Source organism: Balaenoptera ricei, chromosome 4 (assembly GCF_028023285.1).
Source record: "Balaenoptera ricei isolate mBalRic1 chromosome 4, mBalRic1.hap2, whole genome shotgun sequence".
NCBI classification, from domain to species: domain Eukaryota; kingdom Metazoa; phylum Chordata; class Mammalia; order Artiodactyla; family Balaenopteridae; genus Balaenoptera; species Balaenoptera ricei.
Genome location: NC_082642.1, coordinates 116176425 through 116203856, shown reverse-complemented (window position 1 = coordinate 116203856; position 27432 = coordinate 116176425). Strand labels below are relative to the sequence as shown.

The 27432-nt window shown below is 36.7% G+C and overlaps 1 protein-coding gene across 2 annotated transcripts in view; it reads left to right on the top strand.

Annotated features, from left to right (window-relative positions):
• Positions 1-27432, top strand: part of EPHA6 (EPH receptor A6) — an 853164-nt gene that overhangs the window by 593685 nt on the left and 232047 nt on the right. For both annotated transcript variants that reach the window (XM_059921344.1, XM_059921343.1), the window contains 2 exons: positions 208-278; positions 4033-4158. In XM_059921344.1, the coding sequence (XP_059777327.1) occupies positions 208-278; positions 4033-4158 (197 nt within the window). The remainder of the gene's footprint in view (positions 1-207; positions 279-4032; positions 4159-27432) is intronic.

Sequence of the window (27432 nt, the reverse complement as noted above, 5' to 3'; positions counted from 1 at the left end):
TCCACTTGAGAGTATTTTATTCCTATCTGGGGCTAATTTTGATGTATTAAAAAAAAACCTTTTATGGAGTATTTTTACATGTTATAAATATGTTCTTAAAAGTGGTCTTTATGATAACTTTCACCTATGGGTGATAAGTATTTTAATTAATATTGGTTCTTATCCAGCATAAATACTAAAATAAGATTCTATTTACCTTTTTTAAAGGTGTCAATGGTATATAAAGGCCAAAATGAAGTCAGAAGAGAAGAGAAGAAAGGACTTACAGAATGGGCATTGTAAGTAGTTCAGTGACTGTCTTCCATGATTTTCTACTGTTCTAGCACTTCAAGAGTTCATTTTAAACATGTATCCATGAATTGTGAAAGCCAAAGAAATTCAGTTCCAACCTTTCAGCATTAAGAATTTTCATCTGGTTTCTAGGTCGGCTGGTGGAAATTGCACCTGCTTCTCATTAAATGATATTACCTTTTTCCTAATTCTGCTTGCTGGAAAACACAACAGACTGAATATGCTAAAAATACAAGATGACTGATTATATCTAGTTATTTACCATTCACCATGGCTCCAAAACATTAGTTGGTTTTATTTAGTGGAGCATTAGCCATAGAAATATTAAGGAATTCTTACTCCCTCTTATAGGGACTGTCATTTAACATATAACAAATCAATTTACAATTCATTAACACTAAAAAAGAAAATCAGCTCTTTAACTCTTAGAATATGTATGAAATCCTTGAGCTGACTACAAGGTTATATTCATTTGAAGGATCTCTTCCCAAGCAAGCTATAATTACCACTATAGTTGGTTTGATAATTGCCACCATCTCCTCCCCAACACCCACCTCCACCTCCAAATTGCAAACTACTTTGTCAAGACAGATTCTCTGGCATGAGATGCTGAATTAACAAGAAAGGGATGTTCTCTAATTAACCACAGTATAGAGATAATATGTGAGGCAAGTTGTTTAACTATTTAAATTCATCTTCTATTTCAAATTGAGCTCAAGTTATAAGGGACTTTTCAATCTATATTACCCTCCAGCTAATGGAAAGGATTTAAGTGAGGAAATTATAAACTAGAGAGATGCTTTAGGGCTATTTTTAAGGCTCATGTGATTTCTCAGAGAGAGGTCTGAGGACAAGCTGCATTAGAATGTTTCACCCTTACTCACCAAAGTTCAGACTCAGAAGGTCAAGGGTAGGGCTAAGACATAAGCATTTTCAGAAAGCTCTCCTAGGTGGTTCTTTTCACAAAGAGTTTGAGGCTCACTGCCCTGGCAGGGAAGGGAGAGCCGAGACAGCTGATACCAGGCAAAGGATGAGCTGAAAATAATGTAGACAGAGGCAGAAACCTGGATCTAGACACCTGGACCAATGACTTAAGCTGAGCAACCCTAAGATTCACTGCGGTGAATTCAGTACTGAACTGCAAAAGAAAAAGATGCTCCTGAGGTATTTATTACCTGTTTTCCAACTAGCAGTTTAGCATAAACTAAACCAGATGGGCCCAGCAAGAAGCAATGAAAATAACCTGAGGCAGCCAAGGTACAATAGAAGAAAGATAACAAACAGATGTTTAAGAAGACATGAATAAGTAGTAACCAGATATTCAAAATTGAAACTAAGTTTGGGGTTTTTTTCCCTATACTACATATATTGTAAAAAAAAAAAAAAAAAAAAAAAAGTGATACTAACTAATCAGTTTATTCTGTAGAATGTATATCACTTTAAATTATTGAATGGTTAAATGTTAAAACCATGTATGAGTTAATAAATGGCATCTGTTACCTGTGCATAAAGTAATGTTATCAACATGATACTACTAATCATCTCATAGTAGCCTTTGAAATTCTAGTATTCAATCTGAAATCACAACTCCTACTGTTACAAAAATATTGTTAAGAATATGAACTAGAGGTACAAATGATCTGTTCTTGTTTCCTCCAATCTAAAGTCAAATTCTTGAGTTTGAGAAGTCAAGAAAAGCATAGCATTTCAGAATCAGTCAAATCTCTCTAGAAATATGATTTACTGGTGCTCTTTTGGTAAGTACTAATCTTCTCATATCCAGTACTAGAAGACAGGAGGCAAAAAGTAATGAAAGAAGACAACAGGCATAGAAGAACTCATGAAGCAAATTACTGCTAATAATGGGCATTTCATCACCTCCTCTAAACTCATTTTATTACCTTTTGTTTGTTTGCTTTTGAGATATTCTTGCAAGAACATGTTTCTAAGGAGACCTAGGCAATGCTTAATTCAGGGTGTTGTATGGTTTTCAAAATCTAAGAAGCAACAAAACCAGATATAATTTACTGTGCCACAAATTTAGCATTGATCTTTTAATCCTTACGAATTCGTATTCAGTAAAGGTTTGCTGTGTGTTTATTGCCTATAAATCTATACCTCAGGTATTTGGAAAGAGGCAAAGATGTATAAGAAATGATCTCCTGTCCTCCAGGAGCTAGCAACCTGATGTGGAAAACAGAAACCAGTGAGCAAAACAGAGGAATATCCACAGGCAGTCTGTGACTACTTTACATACTGAAGGAGTTGCAAATTAATATGCAGCCAGACATCCAATTTTCTAGCCACCTAGCCACCCCTATTCATCTTCCTAACTGCCCGTGGGCTGTGAGCACCCACCAGAGAAAGAGGAGCAGCTACATCTGGTCAGTGACCAGATTTGGACCTTTGATTCTTATCCTCCCCTCCAGGGTAGACAGTGGGTCCTTTCCAGGACAATGTGCAATTTGGCCATGGAAGCAACTACAAGAACACAGGGCAGGGCCGTTTCCATAGCGTAGTGGTCCTCCCTGTCACTGTGCCGTGGAGTCTGTGCTTTACTGCCTAAGAGTTTCTGGAAGGGGAGAGACCACAGGACTGGGACATGAGTTCAGGAAAACCTAGTGCCTTAGAGTACAGGAGGGACTCTAAGGGGCTTGTTTTTTTTTGGGGGGGGAGAAGGTTTATGCTTTGTTTTCCCCATGTCCTGAGCTAGATCAAATGTAAAATATATGGGTACTAGTGGCTAAGTGAGCTGATTAAACGTTTTACAGAAATATAAAAATATGTCTTATGGAACTTGTCAGCTCACTCTCTCTGAAATTACCAGGTCATTTTACATCAAGAGTTAGGTAAATAAAATTTTGATTCCAAGTATTCAAAGCTTTAATGGGGTGGCAAGTGGGTGGGAGTAAGACAAAAATAGAAAAGAGAATTGAATTTAAGTAACTAACAAGAATGCTTACATCATAAAAACAAACAACCCGATTAATAAATGGGCAGAGGAGCTAAATAGACATTTTTGTAAAGAAGGCATACAGATGGGCAATAGACACATGAAAAGATGCTCAACGTCACTAATCATCAAGGAAATGAAAATCAAACCCACAATGAGGTATCACCTTACACATGTCAGAATGGTTATTATCAAAGAGACAACAAAGAACCAAGTGTTGGCAAGGATGTGGAGAAGAGGGAACCCTCATGCACTGTTGGCAGGAATGTAAATTGGTACAGCCACTTGGAAAAACAGTATGGAGGTTCCTCAAAAAACTAAAAATAGAACTACTATGCAATCCAACAATTCCAATTCTGGATATTTTCCTGAAGAAAACAAAAACACATATATGTATGCATATGGCTGATTCACTTTGTTGTACAGCAGAAACTAACACAACATTGTAAAGCAATTATACTCCAATAGATAAGAGGTACAAACTTCCAGTTATTAAATAAGTCATGGGTGTGTAATGTACAGTACAGGGAACATAGTCAATAAAATTTTGAAAGCTTTGTATGGTGGCAGATGGTAACTAGACTTATCGTGGTGATCATTTTGTAATGTACAAAAATATCGAATCACTATGTTGTACACCTGAAACTAACATAATATTGTGAGTCATTTATAGTTCAGTTAAAAAAAAGAATGACTACTTTAGAACGTCACTCCTCATTTCAAATATTCACAAGATGTGTGATTACTAGAATACCCTTGAACTAATTAAGTCTTTTATTTTGTTGCAGTACACTTCCCAGGAATTAAAACTTACATAGATCCAGATACATATGAAGACCCATCCCTAGCAGTCCATGAATTTGCAAAGGAGATCGATCCCTCAAGAATACGCATTGAGAGAGTCATTGGGGCAGGTAAACATAAAGTCTACACTTTTGAAGTTACGATTCCTTAATGGTTTTGTAACTGGTTTATCAACATACTATTTTAAATCTTAGCAGTTTTAGTCACTGAAAAATTTTTAAAAATGAGAAGTAAAATTATTTTGTATATATGATGTTATTGTTTTAAAAAGTATTGCAAGTGCCCAAATTTAGTTTCCAAACAATGAGAAAATCCACAAAAATTATTTTTAACATCCTGTAGTCATCCTTTCAGTACTGAGATAAATTACAATGAAATTAGAGTGATTCAGGAATTTATTTTGGAAATGCAACTTCAGGAGTTTGTCATAGGTTATTACAGATTTACTTAAAACCCAACATCTATAGACATATGCTATAATTAGTATTCACAGTGATGACCTTGAGGTCCTGCAAGATCCAGAAGTGTTCTGAGACTCACTGAGTATAAAATTAGGTTCAATATAGTTTTGTGTTGTTTTGTTTTTTTGAGATTTTTAGAAATTTCATGTAATGTCTGAAACATTTATATTAACATATTTCCATACAAATAACCCAAAGAAAGTTTAGTATTAGTTGGGTTTTTTGTTTGTTTGTTTTTTTACACTGCAGGTTCTTATTAGTCATCAATTTTATACACATCAGAGTATACATGTCAATCCCAATCGCCCAATTCAGCACACCGCCATCTCCACCCCACCACGGTTTCCGCCCCTTGGTGTCCATACGTTTGTTCTCTACATCTGTGTCTCAACTTCTGCCCTGCAAACCAGTTCATCTGTACCATTTTTCTAGGTTCCACATACATGAGTTAATATACGGTATTTGTTTTTCTCTTTCTGACTTACTTCACTCTGTGTGACAGTCTCTAGGTCCATCCACATCTCAACAAATGACTCAATTTCGTTCCTTTTTATGGCTGAGTAATATTCCATTGTATATATGTACCACATCTTCTTTAGCCATTCGTCTGTCGATGGGCATTTAGGTTGCTTCCATGACCTGGCTATTGTAAATAGTGCTGCAATGAACATTGGGGTGCATGTGTCTTTTTGATTTATGGTTTTCTCTGGGTATATACCCAGTAGTGGGATTGCTGGATCGTATGGTAATTCTATTTTTAGTTTTTTAAGGAACCTCCATACTGTTCTCTATAGTGGCTGTATCAATTTCCATTCCCACCAACAGTGCAAGAGGGTTCCCTTTTCTCCACACCCTCTCCAATATTTGTTGTCTGTGATTTTCTGATGATTCCCATTCTAACTGGTGTGAGGTCATACCTCATTGTAGTTTTGATTTGCATTTCTCTAATAATTAGTGATGTTGAGCAGCTTTTCATGTGCTTCTTGGCCATCTGTATGTCTTCTTTGGAGAAATGTCTATTTAGGTCTTCTGCCCATTTTTGGATTGGGTTGTTTCTTTCTTTAATATTGAGCTGCATGAGCTGTTTATATATTTTGGAAATTAATCCTTTGTCCGTTGATTCGTTTGCAAATATTTTCTCCCATTATGAGGGTTGTCTTTTTATCTTGTTTATGTTTTCCTTTACTGTGCAAAAGCTTTGAGATTTCATTAGGTCCCATTTGTTTATTTTTGTTTTTATTTCCCTTACTCTAGGAGGTGGATCAAAAAAGATCTTGCTGTGATTTATGTCAAAGAGTGTTCTTCCTATGTTTTCCTCTAAGAGTTTTATAGTGTCCAGTCTTACATTTAGGTCTCTAATCCATTTTGAGTTTATTTTTGTTTATGGTGTTTGGGAGTGTTCTAATTTCATTCTTTTACATATAGCTGTCCAGTTTTCCCAGCACCACAAATTGAAGAGACTGTCTTTTCTCCATTGTATATCTTTGCCTCCTTTGTCATAGATTAGTTGACCATAGGTGCGTGGGTTAATCTCTGGGCTTTCTATCTTGTTCCATTGATCTATGTTTCTGTTTTTGTGCCAGTGCCATATTGTCTTGATTACTGTAGCTTTGTAGTATAGTCTGAAGTCAGGAAGTCTGATTCCTCCAGCTCCGTTTTTTTCCCGCATGACTGCTTTGGCTCTTCGGGGTCTTTTGTGTCTGCATACAAATTTTAAGATGATTTGTTCTAGCTCCGTAAAAAATGCCATTGGTAATTTGATAGGGATTGCACTGAATCTGTAGATTACTTTGGGTACTATAGTCATTTTCACAATATTGATTCTTCCAATCCATGAACATGGTATATCTCTCCATCTGTTGGTATCATCTTTAATTTCTTTCATCAGTGTCTTATAGTTTTCTGCATACAGGTCTTTTGTCTCCCTAGGTAGGTTTATTCCTAGGTATTTTATTCGTTTTGTTGCAATGGTAAATGGGAGTGTTTCCTTAATTTCACTTTCAGATTTTTCATCATTCGTGTATAGGAATGCAAGAGATTTCTGTGCATTAATTTTGTATCCTGCAACATTACCAAATTCATTGATTAGCTCTACTAGTTTTCTGGTGGCATTTTTAGGATTCTCTATGTATAGTATCATGTCATCAGCAAACAGTGACAGTTTTACTTCTTCTTTTCCAATTTGTATTCCTTTTATTTCTTTTTCTTCTCTGATTACCATGGCTAGGACTTCCAAAACTATGTTGAATAATAGTGGTGAGAGTGGACATCCTTGTCTCGTTCCTGATCTTAGAGGAAATGCTTTCAGTTTTTCACCATTGAGAATGATGTTTGCTGTGGGTTTGTCATATATGGCCTTTATTATGTTGAAGTAGTTTCCCTCTGTACCCACTTTCTGGAGAGTTTTTATCATAAATGGATGTTGAATCTTGTCAAAAGCTTTTTCTGCATCTATTGAGAGGATCATATGGTTTTTATTCTTCAATTTGTTGATATGGTGTATCACATTGATTGATTTGCATATTTTGAAGAATTCTTGCATCCCTGGGATAAACCCCACTTGATCATGGTGTATGATCCTTTTAATGTGTTGTTGGATTCTGTTTGCTCGTATTTTGTTGAGGATTTTTGCGTCTATATTTATCACTGATATTGGTCTGTAATTTTCTTTTTTTGTAGTATCTTTGTCTGGTTTTGCTATCAGGGTGATAGTAGCCTCATAGAATGAGTTTGGGAGTGTTCCTTCCTCTGCAATTTTTTGGAAGAGTTTGAGAAGGATGGGTGTTAGCTCTTCTCTAAATGTTTGATAGAATTCACCTGTGAAGCCATTTGGTCCTGGACTTTTGTTTGTTGGAAGATTTTTAATCACAGTTTCAATTTCATTACTTGTGATTGGTCTGTTCATATTTTCTGTTTCTTCCTGGTTCAGTCTTGGAAGATTATACCTTTCTAAGAATTTGTCCATTTCTTCCAGGTTGTCCATTTTATTGGCATAAAGTTGCTTGTAGTAGTCTCTTAGGATGCTTTGTATTTCTGCGGTGTCTGTTGTAACTTCTCCTTTTCATTTCTGATTTTATTGATTTGAGTCCTCTCCCTCTTTTTCTTGATGAGTCTGGCTAATGGTTTATCAATGTTGTTTATCTTCTCAAAGAACCAGCTTTTAGTTTTATTGATCTTTGCTATTGTTTTCTTTGTTTCTATTTCATTTATTTCCACTCTGATCTTTATGATTTCTTTCCTTCTGCTAACTTTGGGTTTTGTTTGTTCTTCTTTCTCTAGTTCCTTTAGGTGTAAGGTTAGATTGTTTACTTGAGATTTTTCTTGTTTCTTGAGGTAGGCTTGTATAGCTATAAACTTCCCTCTTAGAACTGCTTTTCCTGCATCCCATAGGTTTTGAATTGTCATGTTTTCATTTTCATTTGTCTCTAGGTATTTTTTGATTTCTTCTTTGATTTCTTCAGTGATCTCTTGGTTATTTAGTAACATATTGTTTAGCCTCCATGTGTTTGTGTTTTTTACGCTTTTTTCCCGGAAATTCATTTCTAATCTCATAGCATTGTGGTCAGAAGAGATGCTTGATATGATTTCAATTTTCTTAAATTTACTGAGGCTTGATTTGGTACCCAAGATGTGATCTATCCTAGAGAATGTTCCATGCGCACTTAAGAAGAACATGTAATCTGCTGCTTTTGGATGGAATGTCCTATAAATATCAATTAAATCTATCTGGTCTATTGTGTCATTTAAAGCTTCTGTTTCCTTATTTATTTTCATTTTGGATGATCTGTCCATTGGTGTAAGTGAGGTGTTAAAGTCCCCCACTATTATTGTGTTACTGTTGATTTCCTCTTTTATAGCTGTTAGCAGTTGCCTTATGTATTGAGGGGCTCCTATGTTGGGTGCATATATGCTTATAATTGTTATATCTTCTTCTTGGATCCCTTGATCATTACGTAGTGTCCTTCCTTGTCTCTTGTAACATTCTTTATTTTAAAGTCTATTTTATCTTATATGAGTATAGCTACTCCAGCTTTCTTTTGATTTCCATTTGCATGGAATATCTTTTTCCATGCCCTCATTTTCAGGCTGTATGTGTCACTAGGTCTGAAGTGGGTCTCTTGTAGACACCATATATATGGGTCTTGTTTTTGTGTCCATTCAGCAAGCCTGTGTCTTTTGGTTGGAGCGTTTAATCCATTCACGTTTAAGGTAATTATCGATATGTATGTTCCTATTACCATTTTCTTAATTGTTTTGGATTTGTTTCTGTAGGTCCTTTTCTTCTCTTGTGTTTCCCACTTAGAGAAGTTCCTTTAGCATTTGTTGTAGAGCGGGTTTGGAGGTGCTGAATTCTCTTAGCTTTTGCTTGTCTGTAAAGCTTTTGATTTCTCCATCGAATCTAAATGAGATCCTTGCCGGGTAGAGTAATCTTGGTTGTAGGTTCTTCCCTTTCATCACTTGAAGTATATCATGCCACTCTTTTCTGGCTTGTAGAGTTTCTGCTGAGAAATCAGCTTTTAACCTTATGGGAGTTCCCTTGTATGTTATTTTTCATTTTTCCCTTGCTGCTTTCAATAATTTTTGTTTGTCTTTAATTTTTGCCACTTTGATTACTATGTGTCTCAGCGTGTTTCTCCTTGGGTTTATCCTGTATGGGACTCACTGTGCTTCCTGGACTTGTGTGGCTATTTCCCTTCCCATGTTAGGGAAGTTTTCGACTATAATCTCTTCAAATATTTTCTGTGGTCCTTTCTCTCTCTCTTCTCCTTCTGGGACCCCTGTAATGCAAATGTTGTTGTGTTTAATGTTGTCCCAGAGGTCTCTTAGGACGTCTTCATTTCTTTTTATTCTTTTTTCTTTATTCTCTTCTGCAGCAGTGAATTCCACCATTCTGTCTTCCAGGTCACTTATCCGTTCTTCTGCCTCAGTTATTCTGCTATTGATTCCTTCTAGTGTATTTTTCATTTCAATTATTGTATTGTTCATCTCTGTTTGTTTGTTCTTTCATTCTTCTAGGTCTTTGTTAAACATTTCTTGCATCTTCTCGATCTTTGCCTCCATTCTTTTTCTGAGGTCCTGGATCATCTTCACTATCATTATTCTGAATTCTTTTTCTGGAATGTTGCCTCTCTCCACTTCATTCAGTTGTTTTTCTGGGGTTTTATCTTGTTCCTTCATCTGGTATATAGCCCTCTGCCTTTTCATCTTGTCTATCTTTCTGTGAATGTGGTTTTTGTTCCACAGGCTGCAGGATTGTAGTTCTTCTTTCTTCTGCTGTCTGCCCTCTGGTAGATGAGGCTATCTAAGAGTCTTGATGGGAGGGACTGTTGGTGGGTAGAGCTGACTGTTGCTCTGGTGGGCAGAGCTCAGTAAAACTTTAATCTACTTGGCTGTTGATGGGTGGGGCTGGGTTCCCTCCCTGTTCGTTGTTTGGCCTGAGGCAACCCAACACTGGAGCCTACCTGGGCTCTTTGATGGGGCTAATGACAGACTCTGGGAGGGCTCACGCCAAGGAGTACTTCCCAGAACTTCTGCTGCCAGTGTCCTTGTCCCCACGGTGAGCCCCAGCCACCCCCACCTCTGCCAGAGACCCTCCACCACTAGCAGGTAGGTCTGGTTCAGTCTCCCCTGGGGTCACTGCTCCTTCCCCTGGGTCCTGATGCACACACTACTTTTTGTGTGCCCTCCAAGAGTGGAGTCTCTGTTTCCCCCAGTCCTGTTGAAGTTCTGCAATCAATTCCCACTGGGCTTCAAAGTCTGATTCTCTAGGAATTCCTCCTTCCGTTGCCGGCCCCCCAGGTTGGGAAGCCTGACATGGGGCTCAGAACCTTCACTCCAGTGGGTGGACTTCTGTGTTGTAAGTGTTCTCCAGTCTGTGAGTCAGCCACCCACCAGTTATGGGATTTGATTTTACTCTGATTGCGCCCCCTACTACCGTCTCATTGTGGCTTCTCCTTTGTCCTTGGATGTGGGGTATCTTTTTTGGTGAGTTCCAGTGTCTTCCTGTCAATGATTGTTCAGCAGCTAGTTGTGATTCTGGTGTTCTTGCAAGAGGGAGTGAGAGCAAGTCCTTCTACTCTGCCATCTTGGTTCCTCTCTCCTCAATATAGTTTTATATCACTTTAATGGAAACTAATAATTTCCCTATGTAGAATATTCAAATACTCAGAACACTATATTATTCAATTATTCTGGATAAATACAAATTTATTATGAATCAGCCCGCAAGAATTTCTTCTGTACATTACTTAGGGCACAGGCCAAGTCAATATAACAAGGAGACCCCAGAATATAATTGTGTTCCTCTTGCAAGTCCTTGACCCAAGGTGAGTAATCCATGCTGGCAGAGGAGCTCTCATCCAGAAGGTCTTGAAAGGACCCAAGTTCCTTCTACTCTTTGCTCTGCCTTCCCCTAGCATGTTATCCTCTGAATGGTCAAAGCTGGTCACCAGCACATCTACCTTTTGGTCTATGAGAAGGAAAAGGAAAGAGTTTGGGCTCTTTGTCTTTGCCTTTAGGGCAATTAGCTTTGTCTTTAAGGCAATAACCTGAAATTGCAAACATGTCTATTCACATCTCAATGGTCCAAATGCAATCACGTGGAGATAGTTAAATGCAAGAGATTTTGGAAATATAATTTCTGACTGGGAAGCCATGCATGCAGCTAAAAAGGGGAGGGGAATGTGCTACTAAATAGAGAAGGAAGCCTGAACCCTGAAGGGGAGTGTTGTCCTCCTCTAGATGCTGGATATCTGTGTAATACTTTAGAGAGAGCAGAACATACCATTCCAGCTGGATATCATGTCTTTGCAGACACCAAAAGGCTTTCTTGCTTTCAAAACTCTTCTTCGCCAGAAAGACTGGCTACGTAATTTGCAGGGACCAGTGCAAAATGAAAATGTAGAGTTCCTTGTTAAAAAGACTATTAAGAATTTCAAACCAGTGACAACAGAACATTAAACAGCAGAGCACTCTAAACTCAAGGCGCTGGGTGACTACACCCAAGAAGCTGACTATTTCACAGAGAGCTAGCACTACACTGAGAATTCCAGGAAATTTGGAGAGAGCCCTTCCTTATGTCATTTCACTCCTTATGCACCATGGATCATCTCATCTCCTCTATGGCCTATTTTCCCTCTGAAAGCTGACACAAGGGTCCTATACACTTAAATCTTAATGCTCACAGCCAAAGAGGTTGTCTTATCAGAAAGATTGAGAACCTGGAATGGAACCAGATTCTCTATTCTCTTCTGCTGAACATAAAGTACGTCAAAGGCATTAAAGGCATAATTGAAAAGAGTGATTGCATTATACCCATTTAGTTTGGGGGTTCTTTTTCTTAAGACAGCAGAGGAATAGAAAAGAGAGGAGGTTGAGTAATTCCATTTCACCCTATATTTGGCTTTCTTCCTCTGGCCCCTGAGAAAACAGTGGTATGACCTTTCATACTGCATTGTTCCATACTCATGTAGGTACAGGAGAAGTATTTCTTGTTGTAGACTTTTGTGCATATTTTAAACACCAATGTCTGAAATCTGTTGAGAGAGAAAAAGCAAGTATCTGAGGTGTGCGAAGTGTCAACTGAAAAAAAAAAAAAAACTACACAATTTATAAACTGCGAGTTGAGTTCATTCATTGTCTTACTGAGGACTATTCTCTGGGAGACAGCCTCTCAGATAGCTCTGAGAAACTGTTCCAAAGAGGTAAGGGGGGATTTGGCAAGTGGGATACGTGCAACCAAGCACACATCTCACATCTCGGTAGAAGGTTGCAGCTAGTCATAGTCATGAGGGAGGAACAGATATCTTAGTTAATGGTTTTAGTGCTTTTCTAAGTATGGGAAGGTACAAGAATCCAGGTTCATAAAAAATTTCTCCAGAAAATATCTAACTAGCTGAAGACTTGTTCTGCCAGTTTTCCCAGAACACAGAGTGCCTTCATTCCTGATTTCTGCCCTGACCTCCTTTCAGGGTGTATTAAAGGTCAGTGGCTGCAGTGGCTAATAACTCAGTCCTTATAGAGCTGGATGGCTAGTGCTAGTGACATTCTTTAGTTAGCAAAACAAATAAATTCAGTTTATCTTTAGTGTTTGGGTTTTTTTAACCAAAATATAATTTTATCCTGAAAAAAAGTATGACAGATATTGCCAAAGCAAAAAATAACTATTAAAGAGACTATTTTAATATCACGGCCTCCCTACTCTGTCTAAACTCTAGTATGTCATAATGGGATTCCTTTTATTTGGCAAAGATAGAAGATGTATAGGTGTATAGGATTAACATCAGTGTCCCTTTTATAATTATTCATCTTTGACTATTTCAGCTTTCAAACAATATGCTGTGATCTTTTACTATCTTCAGAAAAATCATAAAAATAAAAATGCTTTATGAGAAAAAGCTATTGTAATATAACTTCCCTCTTTGTGCCCCTGGCCTGTACTACTCTATTGTTACTTAACCCCGTTAGGTCATGTTCCTATAGCTCAGCAGCAGTGTGAAAAAAACATTGTTCAGTCAAACGAAGGAATTAATAGAGTTTTCTAAAATCCCTGACATTGTAAGGGAGGAAAAACTTTCCTCTACCCTTCTAGGGTCTTTTGGCTGGTCTGTTAATTAAATTGGCATAAGACAGATTAACAGGAGGAAAAAATCTTATTATGTACTACAGGAGCCCCACAAAGACAATGAGAGGCTCTCACTGACAGGCAGGCAACTGAAGCTTATATGCCATTTTGAGCTGAGAAGAAGGGGGTGGGGTTTGGGGTTTCAGAAGGAAGGAAGACAATTCATAGGAGGATAGGAAGAGCAAATGTTTGGTAAGCAAATGTTTGCCAAGCCTTACTGAGACAATGGGGCACAGACGAATTTGATCTCAAGGCCCTGCCCCCCGCCCCCTGCAAGCTTAGGCACCTAGCTCTTAGTCTTTGTAATTATCTTTGATGTTAGCTCTCTTCCTGGACCAGACGCTCTATCTAAGTGGTTTTAGGCAGTTAAGGGGGTGGTATAAAGCTCTCCTTGCATCTGTTGGGCCTCGATTATCTTCAGTTCAAAATACTCCTCGCGCCAAAGTGGCACATTCTGGGGCAGCCCGCCCTGAACCTCATCAACATAATTGCACAACTGGTTACTTGCCCAACTTTTTACTGTCAATACTTTCCTCTGGTTGCATCATATTCCTTATTTTTTCCCCACCCATTTGATTGTTTCTTCTCAAATTCCCTTTCCTTATCATCTGTGTGCATTAGATATTCCTGTTCCCCTTGGAAGTGTAAATTAAAGGACTTAAGGGGAAATGTGGATGCTGTACAGAGGGGGAGTGTTGTGGGGAAGATGGGAAAGAGAGGCAAGATATCAAGTCTTGATAATTGTCGGATGAAAGATATCAGGTCCCATTAAGACACTGAGAGTAGCAATAGAGAAGGATGCCTAGATTCACAATACATTGCTGAGGAAAAATCTGTAAGGCCTCCATGTTTTTTGGCAAAGAAATAGTTAAGAATGCTTTTCAGGTTTCCAGTTGGGAGAAATATAATATAATCATTAAGTATTTCTTAAATGCATTATTAAAAAATGAACCCCCAAATAGTCACATTAAAAGAAAGAAAAGAGCATGGAAAATGATATCACACCTAACCTATGACATTTCTTAACATGTCCACTGAAAAATGTTTATTAGATGACTAATATCTACTTATAAAAAGACACTGAGCTAATTAGTTTTTTCATATTAAGTCACTATGCTTATCAAAGACCTATGTATTCAACCTGTCTTCCACAACCTTTGTCCTGGGATTTTCAACTTTATAACCATCCAAATATTATGTGACAAATCCTTGGAAAATTTAATTTATCCAATATCTAGGCTGTATGTATATTCTTAAAATATATATCCTATCTTTCAGTGTAAATTTTACTATTTTTTAAAATGTGTTTTCTAGGACTTTTTTCTTTTGTATATCACTATTATGTTTAATAGTGGCAGTTTATCTTTCTTTGTTCATCAATACAGGCCTGAATTTCCATGAAAATGCATATTTCCCTTTAAATGAAGTGAGTAGCTCTGTTGCATAGGAGATGATAAAGATCATCTACTCCTCTGACTTTTTTGCATCATAAAATGAAATACTGTGGCCAGAGGAAAACAGAAACAGTAAAACAGAAATTCCCAGGCTAAGAGAGCCTAGTCAGATTAGGGTAGAATCATTATTTTACACATATTTTGAGAGATAATGAGAAAACTAGTAAACTAAATTTTAATCATAGGCTATAAAAGGTCATTGGAAGGCTATTTCTTTTTCAGGGTAGTACTGAACCTAAACCATTCTATGAAAAACTTGCAGAGTATCTATATTTTGAAACATTATTTCACTGAAAAAAATCGTTCTCATGTCTCTAAGCCCATAGGCCACCCTTCTTTTTTTTTTTTTTTTTTTTAATTTTCTTTTTAGGTTTAGTCCTCGGTATTTTATTCTTTTTTTTCACACACACACACACACACACACACTGTATTTTATTTTTACAAGAGATAAATAGACTGACACCAAGCATTGTACATGGATGACCACAACAAAAGCAACAATGATTGCAATTACCAAACATGAAACACACTCATACTATGTCATAATATTGACATTCAGTCCATTAATCCTCCACTGTAACAACTCCTTTACTTTGCAGTGAAAATTGATTTGTATATTCTTTTAGGCCACCCTTCTTATATTTGACCTTCCCTTTTTCCCTAGTCTCAACGGAAATGCATAATATCTCCCCATCATTCATATTCTGTCCCTTTATCTATACAAAGCTCATTACCACCTCCACTATCAGCCTTGTCTTCTCCTGGCTTACTGTCACCAATATTTTTTCTCTTCCTTGAAAAGTCAGGAACTTTTAGCTGTTGGTTTCTCAGCAATCATCTGCAGGTAAAAGAAAGTCAAAAGGACAACAAAAAGGATATAAAAAGTGAGTGTCAATTCAGTGATTTATTCAGCCTAATATTTGATTCCCTTATTGCCTTTCCCGTTTGAGGTCATAGTTGCACATGATAATGTGCAAAGCAAAATGCTTGCTTTATGTGCCTTTCTTAATTCCCCTGCCATCCCTCAGCCAACCTCTTCTCTGTATTTCAGAATCTATTAATTTTAGTTATCTTAAACTCTCTCGTCCCCTTTATTATTTTTGTTCCTCTTCTACAGCTATAGTATAATTTTTTGCAACATGACAACGAGAAATGTAGGCAGTATTCCAGATGCGGTTGCACAATTTACTTTTTACAAAGAGTAACTTGACTTTATGGCTCATTTCCTCTATCTTTAGATGAGATGATCTTATCGGATACAAATTTTGTCCTTGTCTTTAAACTTAAAGGATTTATGGTAGAGGTCAGATTCGTTTTCTTTTCTATTCTTGGGAACTCCTTTGCCCAACCAATAGACTGAAAGTAGGATCAAAAACAGATTCTGGCAAGATTTTGTGCTTTTTACTCAAGAATTCCATAGTTTTCTAAATCAAATGATGTAATGAAAGATGGGCTTTACCCCGTCAACAAAAAATTAAATCAGTCAGTCTAACAAAGAAATGGAAATTTTTATTCGAGCCAAATTTGAGGATTTTAACCTGGGAAGAGCATCTCAGAAAGCTCTGAGAACTGTTCCACCTGATAGATGTCAAAGCACAGTTATATAAGTTTTCTGAGACAGATGGCTGTAGATCAAATTACTTATTATTGACAAGTTTACATAATCCAGATCTAAGCGTCATCATGGTGGGTCATGTGACCCCTTACAAGATCAAGAAGGAAAGTTATCTTTTAAGAAGCTGTCTTGTTGATGCTAGGTGAATGTTGCTGTTTATGGTTGAGCAGGTATTTCTGCCCATGAAGGAGGTCTGGTCGATAATGCAGATACACAATGCACAGTGGTGGGAGAAAGGAGGCCAGAAGGCAGAGAAGAATTTTTGTTTAAATTTTGCTTGTTTTGCCATAAAATATGAATTTTATTTTGCAGTCCATTCTCCCTGGACATTATGATATGAATTAAAAACACAGAGAGGGAAGGCACACCGATGCAGACTTGAATCACAGCTTTGCTACTAATTCACTCAGTGACCTTCTGCAATTTACTGATCTTTCGGAAATTTGCTTTATCTAGAAAATAGATTCATAATAATAATAGTTATTTTGCAGGATTCATGTAAGAGTTAGAGATGACACATATTGAGGACCTGTCATGCTATAGACACTCAGTAAAAAGGTGAAAACGACTATTAGGTTAAAAAGAGATATAGCTTTTATATTCAGTTAATATGGGTAAGAAGAATGACACTCTGTGCCCAACTCTCAACATATTTTATGGTGTCAGATATTAAAATATTGCATATTGATGAAAAATTCAAAAGCTAATGGCTTAGGTAACTGGAATGATACCTATGATTTTCAGAGTTCGTTGAAAATTAGTAATTAAAAATGAAGTTTCATTTTTGTCAGTACAGTAAGAACTATGCCCATCTCAACAAATGCTTTTCTTTTTTATTTTTTGTTTTTAATTAAAGAAACTCAAAACTTAATTTTTCCTACATCTTGTGAGATTATAATTATCATATATGTGTTTATTTTTTATTTAAACAAGCCATACAATGAAATGAGTTTAACAAAAGAAATTTGTTTCAATATCTTAATGTAAAATCATTGTAAATAAGTCATCAATTTATTCCTGGCACATCTAAGAACTTAGGTTAACTTATCAATTTTAATAGACTTTAAGTTAATTTTATTTTACTTACATTTCAACACTACGTCTTATTTTGGGGGGCCATTTAGTGTACATTTGTTATCTCACATATACATTTCTCAATCTTACAAGTTGCCTCATCATAGTAGTTGTTTGAGAAATACTTGTTAAATAAATAAACAAATGAGTAAATAAATGAATGAAAGGATATAGAATTATTTCCAAGTAATTATCGTAAATGACTGTGTCTATCTGGTTATAAACAAAAATCCTAATATGGAATTTAAAGTACAACACAATATAAAATCGAATGCATATTATATACAAAGTATATAAAAATAAGACAAAAGAACAAATTTATAGAGGACAATTGTGAATTATAGTAGTTGAAATACTTTATATTAATAATTTACTTGATGAATTAGACCAAAATTATAGAACTTATTATATGCCTTTGCATTCACATAGTGAAATATAACATCTTACAGAAAAGATTACACTGAGATTTTATCTTGTACTGCATTTGTATAACAGATGAAGTAATTTTGAAAAATTTTTATAACTTACAAGGGACTGATTAATTTTCAAACTTTTTTCCCCTTTGGCTTTTTCTTCTAATTTGTATATTGTTAAAATATTTGATGAAATGAAGGAAACTTGGCACCTATTTTCAAAAAAGTACTCCAAGAAGATAGGGGAAGACTGGATACATCTTATATACAAAGAAAAAATTAAAATAATGATACATTCTCTTAAGGCTAAGAGCCAAAATAAAAAAAAGAAGACCCACACATCAACAGCAACAGTTTTTATCCCTTACCATAGTATATTAGTTATCTCTTGCTACATAACAAATTACCCTAAAGCTTAAAGCAAGAACATTTACTATCTCAGCTTCTATGGGTCAGGAATTCAGTCATGGCTTAGCTTCTGCAAGGTTGTTCATAAGGTTGCAATCAAGGTGTCAGCTAGGGCTGTGGTCTCATCTGAAGGCTCAAATAGGCAAGGATACACTTCCAACCTTATTTATATGGCTACTATCGAGGTACACTTTGAGAGTTGTTGCACTGAAAGCCTTAATTCCTCATTGCCAGTTAGCTGGAGAACACTCTCAGATTCCTGCCACGTGGACCTCTCCAACATGGTAGCTTAGTTCATTAAACCCAGAAAGAGAGTCTGCTAGCAAGATGGAAATCACAATCTATTGTAACCTAATCGTGGAAGTGACATCACATCACTTTGCCTTATCGCATTGGCTATAAATATGACACTAGGTCTAGGCCACAGTGGGAATTGCACAAGGGCATGAATACCAGGATGCAGGGATCATTGCAGGCCATCTTCGAAGTCCACCTATCTCATATAGTAAACTTCCAAACTTGAAGTTCATTTGGAGTTTTAAGTTTAATATGAATGTATTAAAGATGGCAGACTCTTATTAAAAATACATTTGGGGGATAAATTCATATAAAAATTGGATACAGTTCTAAATTTCTCTCTTGTAAAGAAGTAAAAGGTTGTTTATGTTCTACAATTATTTAATAGTGCCACACACTCAATAATGCTGCCTGAGAGACCATGTGCATTCTTACACTGGTGAACAGAAAGATATGAATTATATGATTATATGATTTGCTTATGTCACACTATAGTTCTTCTAGCATAAGGTAATTAGTTGATTGTTCCCGTAGTGATACTTGTGTTCTCAGTCTAATTGTCTGTGTATTTAACTAATGGCTTTTGTCTTTGTAGCCTGTCCAGGTTATCTATTGCTATGTTACAACCCATCCCCAAACTAAATGGCTTCAAATAATAATTGTTTCATTTATTCATGATTCTATGGATGAACAGTCTGGGCTGGGCTCAGGTGGAGCTGGGGGTTTTGTCTTTTGGTCTCACATGAGGTCACTCCCATAATGGTGGCTCAACTGAACATGTTGTTGTCAGGTGGTTGGTCTAGGGGGTTCTAAGCAGGGATGATTCATCTCTGTTCCATATGGCTTCACCTCCACCCACAGGCTAGACATCTCAAGGTAGTGTTTCAAGCAGATGAGAAAAAGAGTTGTAAGACCTCTTTAGACCTTGGCTCTGAACTCCTACAACATAATTCTGACACTATATCTTGGTCAAAGCGAGTCATAAGGCCAGCCCAAATGTAACAAAGTGAAGAAACAGATTCTACCTCTTGCTGAGAAGAGCAACAAAGTCACATTGCGAAGGAGCATGCATACAGAGTTGGGAGGAATTTGTAGTCATGTTTTACAATACACCATATAGCTGATGGTTGAAAAAATACCATTATTTTTCAAGCCTAGTTTGAATAACATGAGTTTATTTACTATTTTGTCTCCAAGACCATTTTTGCTTTGCACTCCTAATGAATGATATTCATGTTTTCCTTATTTAGCAACTATAAGTAGGTACTATGAGGTTTACAAAAATGAATAAAAAAGGAACTCGGGCTCAAGAGGGAAGCTAAGGAAAGTCTAATATATAAGGTAGAAAGGAGACAGAAAGGACAAATAGAAAGAGGCAGCATCTTAAGTGAGCAAAACATACATATAAATCACTACTGAAATTCAGAGAATCTGGAGATAACTGCAAACTGGTCTATCAGATTGCATTAGGGAGATGGCATTTGAAAGAGAAGGAATGCCAAAGTGAAGAAAACGCAGTTTAGACAGGGGGAGAGAGAAGTGATAGAATAAGAGGTGTGGAGATTGTGAAGAGGAATTTTGGGCAATTTCAAGAGATTTTAGAGTTGGGTGACACTTGCTCTTTATTATACCTAATTTCTCTTCAAAGCCTAGGATTTTCCTTTTTCTTAAAGCAAATATAACTCTAGTCCTGCTTCTTAGCTATTAGTAATGGTTAGTGCCTTTTTAGTTTTAATTTTTAATGACTTAGAAAGTGTAAAATGATTAAAGAAAAGAGGAATGTTTTTTGCTTTCATTGGGCAACTAATAAAAATAAAAAGAAAATGCCTTTCTACTTCATAATTGTTGTGAGAAGCAGATGAGATAGAGTCTAATTAACCATCCACCCTCTATCAGAACACTGCCAGTGAAAATGTTCACTACCTCACCAGGAAGACTATTCCCTTCCTTAGGAGCAGTTCCAATAAATCGAGAATCTTTGTGAGTAAAAGTATGCTTCCTTATAGCCCTGTATATAATTTTAAAACACTACACACTGGTACTGGTTCTGCAAAACTGAACGTATACAAAGTAAACCTAAGCCTTCTTCTGCACTACTCCATGACCCTTCAAATATTTGAAGACAACATGTAAACCTCATAAATCTTTCCTTTCTTGCCTAAATTGTCTAAACCTTTCAACCATTTCCATCTGACATGCTTTCTTGCTACTTCATCATTCTGATAACCTTCCTCTGGAGAACTAGAGTTTTTCTCTAAATCTTTTCAGAATTGAGCTCAATATTCCAAATATTTTCTAATCAGTGCAGAAACCAGGGCTAGCACCATTCCTTCTAGGCCTCAATTAATGCAGCCTGAGTTTGCATTTGCTTTTTGAAGAGTTGCCACACACTGTTGGCATAGGGACAGTTTACTACCAGCTTATCCCCAGTGGTCTTTCTCAAATGAGTTGCTTTTAAGCCAGGCCTATTTCTATACTTGTTCAATTGACTTCATGATGCTGGGCTATATTTTATTTATATGGCCACACTGTATATCTATATAAACCATATATATTGTCTATCTATCCAAACTTACATGTTTTCTCATAGTCCCACTTTATAAATATTCCTATTAAATTTCATCAGGTTTATACAGGGGAATTTTCCTAAACTATCCAGGTCGTTCTCCATCTCAATTAGATTAGGCAGTACGATTATCATCCTTTCCAGTGTCATCCCTGAGTTTTTCTGCCTTACAATTTAGCTGTGTGTCTTTATAATAACTAAGCTCAGAGCTCCCTGTGCAGCAATTATTTAGTACACTTTCTAATTTTTTTCTTTACTAGGATAATTGTGTTTGCATTGTTGGAATTCTGTATTCTATAGATACCTATCCCTCACTCTTTATAGAATCTCCGAACATGAATTTGTACTCAATCTGTAGACATTTTTTTAAACTGCCACCCTGAAGTTTAACATCTACAATTATGGACAAGGCTTTTTTCCTAGGCTGTTAGGTATCTTAAAATTAAAATGATCAGTTTCTCCCAAGTTCACACTTCAAAGGGCTTTATTCAGAACTAAATCAAAGTAACAGTTCCTGATAACTTTTTGAAAGATGGAAACAGCAACAAGGCAGGAATTTATGATCATTTTTAGCCCCTCATTTATTGCTTTCATGGTGGAATAAATGAACTCACAGGATGGGGAAGTGTGTTATGTAAGGACTGTTTAGAACTTGAAGCATATGGGCTTTCCATGTAGTCTAATGCAGTTCTTTATTTAAATGGAAACCTCTGATAATCTGTTCCTGCCAGAATCTATCATGTTTTCCTCCTTTGCTTCATCCTATCAGGAAAGGTAGTCTCTCTTTGATGTTAGTAATAAGCAAGAGTTACTAAAGTTTATAAGCTTGAGACAGGCTTTACTTGTCATCTCTTTCACTCCTCACAATGCCAACAATCACAAGAATTACATATGTCCATTTTACAAGCAAGGAAATTAAGACTTAGATTAAATTATTTGGTCAAAATGAACAGCTTATACGTAATAAAGCCATATCCAGCACCAGAGTACTCTGGTTTCAGAGCCCACGCTCTTATTAACCACTACTTTATCACAGATAACTTTTGTTTTTAACATCTTTATTGGAGTATAATTGCTTTACAATGGTGTGTTAGTTTCTGCTTTATAACAAAGTGAATCAGCTATACATATACATATATCCCCATATCTCCTCCCTCTTGCATCTCCCTCCCACCCTCCTTATCCCACCTCTCTAGGTGGTCACAAAGCACCCAGCTGATCTCCCTGTGCTATGCAGCTGCTTCCCACTAGCTATCTATTTGACATTTGGTAGTGTATATATGTCAATGCCACTCTCTCACTTCGTCCCAGCTTACCCTTCCACCTCCCCCATCCTCAAGTCCATTCTCTACGTCTGTGTCTTTATTCCTGTCCTGCCCCTAGGTTCTTCAGAACCACTTTTTTTTCCTTTTCTTTAGAGTCCATATATATGTGTTAGCATACGGCATTTGTTTTTCTCTTTCTGACTTACTACACTCTGTATGACAGACTCTAGGTCCATCCACCTCACTACAAATAACTCAATCTCGTTTATTTTTATGGCTGAGTAATAGTTCATTGAATATATGCACCACATCTTCTTTATCGATTCATCTGTCGATGGACATTTAGGTTGCTTCCATGTCCTGGCTATTGTAAATAGAGCTGCAATGAACATTGTGGTTCATGACTCTTTTTGAATTATGGTTTTCTCAGGGTATATGCCCAGTAGTGGGATTGCTCGGTCATATGGCAGATCTATTTTTAGTTTGTTGTTTTTTTTTTTAATTAATTAATTAATTAATTTTTGGCTGCGTTGGGTCTTCGTTGTTGTGCGTGGCCTTTCTCTAGTTGCGGCAAGCGGGTGCCACTCTTCATTGTGGTACGCGGGCTTCTCATTGCGGTGGCTTCTCTTGTTGAGGAGCACGGGCTCTAGGCATGCGGACTTCAGTAGTTGTGGCGTGCGGGCTCCAGAGCACAGGCTCAGTAGCTGTGGTGCACGGGCTCAGTTGCTCCGCAGCATGTGGGATCTTCCCGGACCAAGGCTCGAACCCATGTCTCCTGCATTGGCAGGCGGATTCTTAACCACTGTGCCACCAGAGAAACCCTATTTTTAGTTTTTTAAGGAACCTCCACACTGTTCTGCATAGTGGCTGTATCAATTTACATTCCCACCAACAGTGCAAGAGGGTTCCCTTTTCTCCACACCCTCTCCAGCATTTATTGTTTGTACATTTTTTGATGATGGCCCTTCTGACTGGTGTGAGGTGATACCTCATTGTAGTTTTGATTTGCATTTCTCTAATGATTAGTGATGTTGAGCATTCTTTCCTGTGTTTGTTGGCAATCTGTATATCTTCTTTGGAGAAATGTCTGTTTAGGTCTTCTGCCCATTTTTGGATTGGGTTGTTTGTTTTTTGATATTGAGCTGCATGAGCTGCTTGTAAATTTTGGAGGTTAATCCTTTGTCAGTTGCTTCATTTGCAAATGTTTTCTCCCATTCTGAGGGTTGTCTTTTCGTCTTGTTTATGATTTCCTTTGCTGTACAAAGCTTTTAAATTTCATTAGGTCCCATTTGTTTATTTTTGTTTTTATTTCCATTTCTCTAGGAGGTGGGTCAAAAAGTATCTTGCTGTGATTTATGTCATGGAGTGTTCTGCAAATATTTTCCTCTAAGAGTTTGATAGTGTCTGGCATTACATTTAGGTCTTTAATCCATTTTGAGTTTATTTTTGTGTATGGTGTTAGGGAGTGTTCTAATTTCATTCTTTTACATGTAGCTGTCCAGTTTTCCCAGCACCTCTTATTGAAGAAGCTGTCTTTTCTCCATTGTATATTCTTGCCCCCTTTATCAAAAATAAGGTGACCATAGGTATGTGGATTTATCTCTGGGCTTTCTATCCTGTTCCATTGATCTATATTTCTGTTTTTGTGCCAGTACCATACTGTTTTGATTACTGTAGCTCCGTAGTATAGTCTGAGGTCCAGGAGCCTGATACCTCCAGCTCCGTTTTTCTTTCTCAAGATTGCTTTGGCTATTCGGGGTCTTTTGTGTTTCCATACAAATTGTGAAATTTTTCTTCTAGTTCTGTGAAAAATGCCAATGGTAGTTTGATAGGGATTGCATTGAATCTGTAGATTGCTTTGGGTAGAAGGTTGATTCTTCCAATCCAGGAACATGGTATATCTCTCCATCTGTTTGTATCATCTTTAATTTCTTTCATCAGTGTCTTATAGATTTCTGCATACAGGTCTTTTGTCTCCTTAGGTAGGTTTATTACTAGGTATTTTATTCTTTTTGTTGCAGTGGTAAATGGGAGTGTTTCCTTGATTTCTCTTTCAGATTTTTCATTATTAGTGTATAGGAATGCAAGAGATTTCTGTGCATAAACTTTGTATCCTGCTAGTTTACTTAATTTGTTGCTTAGCTCTTATCGTTTTCTGGTAGCATCTTTAGCATTCTCTATGTATACTATCATGTCATCTGCAAACAGTGACAGCTTTACTCCTTCTTTTCTGATTTAGATTACTTTTATTTCTTTTTCTTCTCTGATTGCTGTGGCTAAAAGTTCCAAAACTATTTTGAATAATAGTGGTGAGCGTGGACAACTTTGTCTTGTTCCTGATCTTAGTGGAAATGGTTTCAGTTTTTCACCATTGAGGACAATGTTGGCTGTTCGTTTTTCATATATGGCCTTTATTATGTTGAGGAAAGTTCCCTCTATGCCTACTTTTTGGAGGGTTTTTATCATAAATTGGTGCTGAATTTTGTCAAAAGCTTTTTCTGCATCTATTGAGATGATCATATGGTTTTTATCCTTCAATTTGTTAATACAGTTTATCACATTGATTGATTTGCGTATATTGAAGAATCCTTGCATTCCTGGGATAAACCCCACTTGATCATGGTGTATGATCCTTTTAATGTACTGTTGGATTCTGTTTGCTAGTATTTTGTTGAGGATTTTTGCATCTATGTTCATCAGTGATATTGGCCTGTAGTTTTCTTTCTTTGTGACATCTTTGTCTGGTTTTGGTATCAGGGTGATGGTGGCCTCATAGAGTGGGTTTGGGAGTGTTCCTCCCTCTGCAATATTTTGGAAGAGTTTGAGAAGGATAGGTGTTAGCTCTTCTCTAAATGTTTGATAGAATTCGCCTGTGAAGCCATCTGGTCCTGGGCTTTTGTTTGTTGGAAGGTTTTTAATCACAGTTTCAATTTCAGTGCTTGTGATTGGTCTGTTCATATTTTCTATTTCTTCCTGGTTCAGTCTCAGCAGTTTGTGCATTTCTAAGAATCTGTCCATTTCTTCCAGGTTGTCCATTTTATTGGCATAGAGTTGCTTGTAGTAATCTCTCATGATCGTTTGTATTTCTGCAGTGTCAGTGGTTACTTCTCCTTTTTCATTTCTAATTCTATTGATTTGAGTCTTCTCCCTTTTTCTCTTGATGAGTCTGGCTAATGGTTTATCAATTTTGTTTATCTTCTCAAACAACCAGCTTTTAGTTTTATTGATCTTTGCTATCGTTTTCTTCATTTATTTCTGATTTGATCTTTATGATTTCTTTCCTTCTACTGACTTTGGGTTTTGTTTGTTCTTCTTTCTCTAATTGCTTTAGGTGTAAGTTTAGGTTGTTTTTTTGAGGTGTTTCTTGTTTCTTTAGGTAAGCTTGTATAGCTATAAACTACCCTCTTAGAACTGCTTTTCCTACATCCCATAGATTTTAGGTCATCGTGTTTCCATTGTCATTTGTTTCTAGGTTTTTTTAAATTTCCTCTTTGATTTCTTCAGTGATCTCTTGGTTACTTAGTAGTGTATTGTTTAGCCTCCATGTGTTTGTATTTTTTACAGATTTTTTCCTGTAATTGATATCTAGTCTCATAACGTTGTGGTCGGAAAAGAGACTTGATATAATTTCAGTTTTCTTAAATCTACCAAGGCTTGATTTATGACCCAAGATATAATCTATCCTGGAGAACGTTCCATGAGCACTTGAGAAGAAAGTGTATTCTGTTGTTTTTGGGTGGAATGTCCTATAAATATCAAGTCCATCTTGTTTAATGTGTCACTTAAAGCTTGTGTTTCTTTATTTATTTTCATTTTGGATGATCTGTCCATTGGTGAAAGTGGGGTGTTTAAGTCCCCTACTATGATTGTGTAACTGTCGATTTCCCCTTTTATGGCTGTTAGTATTTGCCTTATGTATTGAGGTGCTCCTATGTTGAGTGCATAAATATTTACAATTGTTTTATCTTCTTCTTGGATTGATCCCTTGATCATTATGTGGTGTACTTCTTTGTCTCTTGTAGTAGTCTTTATTTTAAAGTCTATTTTGTCTGATAGGAGAATTGCTACTCCAGCTTTCTTTTGATTTACATTTGCATGGAATATCTTTTTCCATCTCTTCACTTTCAGTCTGTATGTGTCCCTAGGTCTGAAGTGGGTCTCTTGTAGAAAGCATATATATGGGTCTTGTTTCTGTATCCATTTAGCCAGTCTATGTCTTTTGGTTGGAGCATTTAATCCATTTACATTTAAGGTAGTTATCGATATGTATGTTCCTATTACCATTTTCTTAATTGTTTTGGGTTTATTATTGTAGGTCTTTTCCTTCTCTTGTGTTTCCCACCTAGAGAAATTCCTTTAGCATTTGTTGTAAAGCTGGTTTGGTGGTGCTGAATTCTCTTAGCTTTTGCTTGTCTGTAAAGGTTTTAATTTCTCTGTTGAATCTGAATGAGATCCTTGCTGGGTAGAGTAATCTTGGTTGTCGGTTTTTCCCTTTCATCACCTTAAATATGCCCTGCCACTCCCTTCTGGCTTGCAGAGTTTCTGCTGAAAGATCAGCTCTTAAACTTATGGGGATTCCCTTGTGTGTTATTCGTTGTTTTTCCCTTGCTGCTTTTAATATTTTATCTTTGTATTTAATTTTTGGTATTTTGATTAGTATGTGCCTTGGTGTGTTTCTCCTTGGATCTATCCTGTATGGGACTCTCTGTGCTTCCCGGACTTGATTGACTCTTTCCTTTCCCACATTAGGGAAATTTTCAACTGTAATCTCTTCAAATATTTTCTCAGTCCTTTTCTTTTTCTCTTCTTCTTCTGGGACCCCTTTAATTCAAATTTTGGTGCATTTAATGTTGTCCCAGAGGTTTCTGAGACTGTTCTCAATTCTTTTCATTCTTTTCTCTTTATTCTGCTCTGCAATAGTTATTTCCACTATTTTATCTTCCAGGTCACTTATCCGTTCTTCTGCCTCAGTTATTCTGCTACTGTTTCCTTCTAGAGAATTTTTAATTTCATTTATTTTGTTGTTCATCATTGTTTGTTTGCTTTTTAGTTCTTCTAGGTCCTTGTTAAACGTTTCTTGTATTTTCTCTATTCTATTTCCAAGATTTTGGATCATCTTTACTATCATTACTCTGAATTCTTTTTCAGGTAGACTGCCTATTTCCTCTTCATTTGTTAGGTCTGGTGGGTTTTCACCTTGCACCTTCA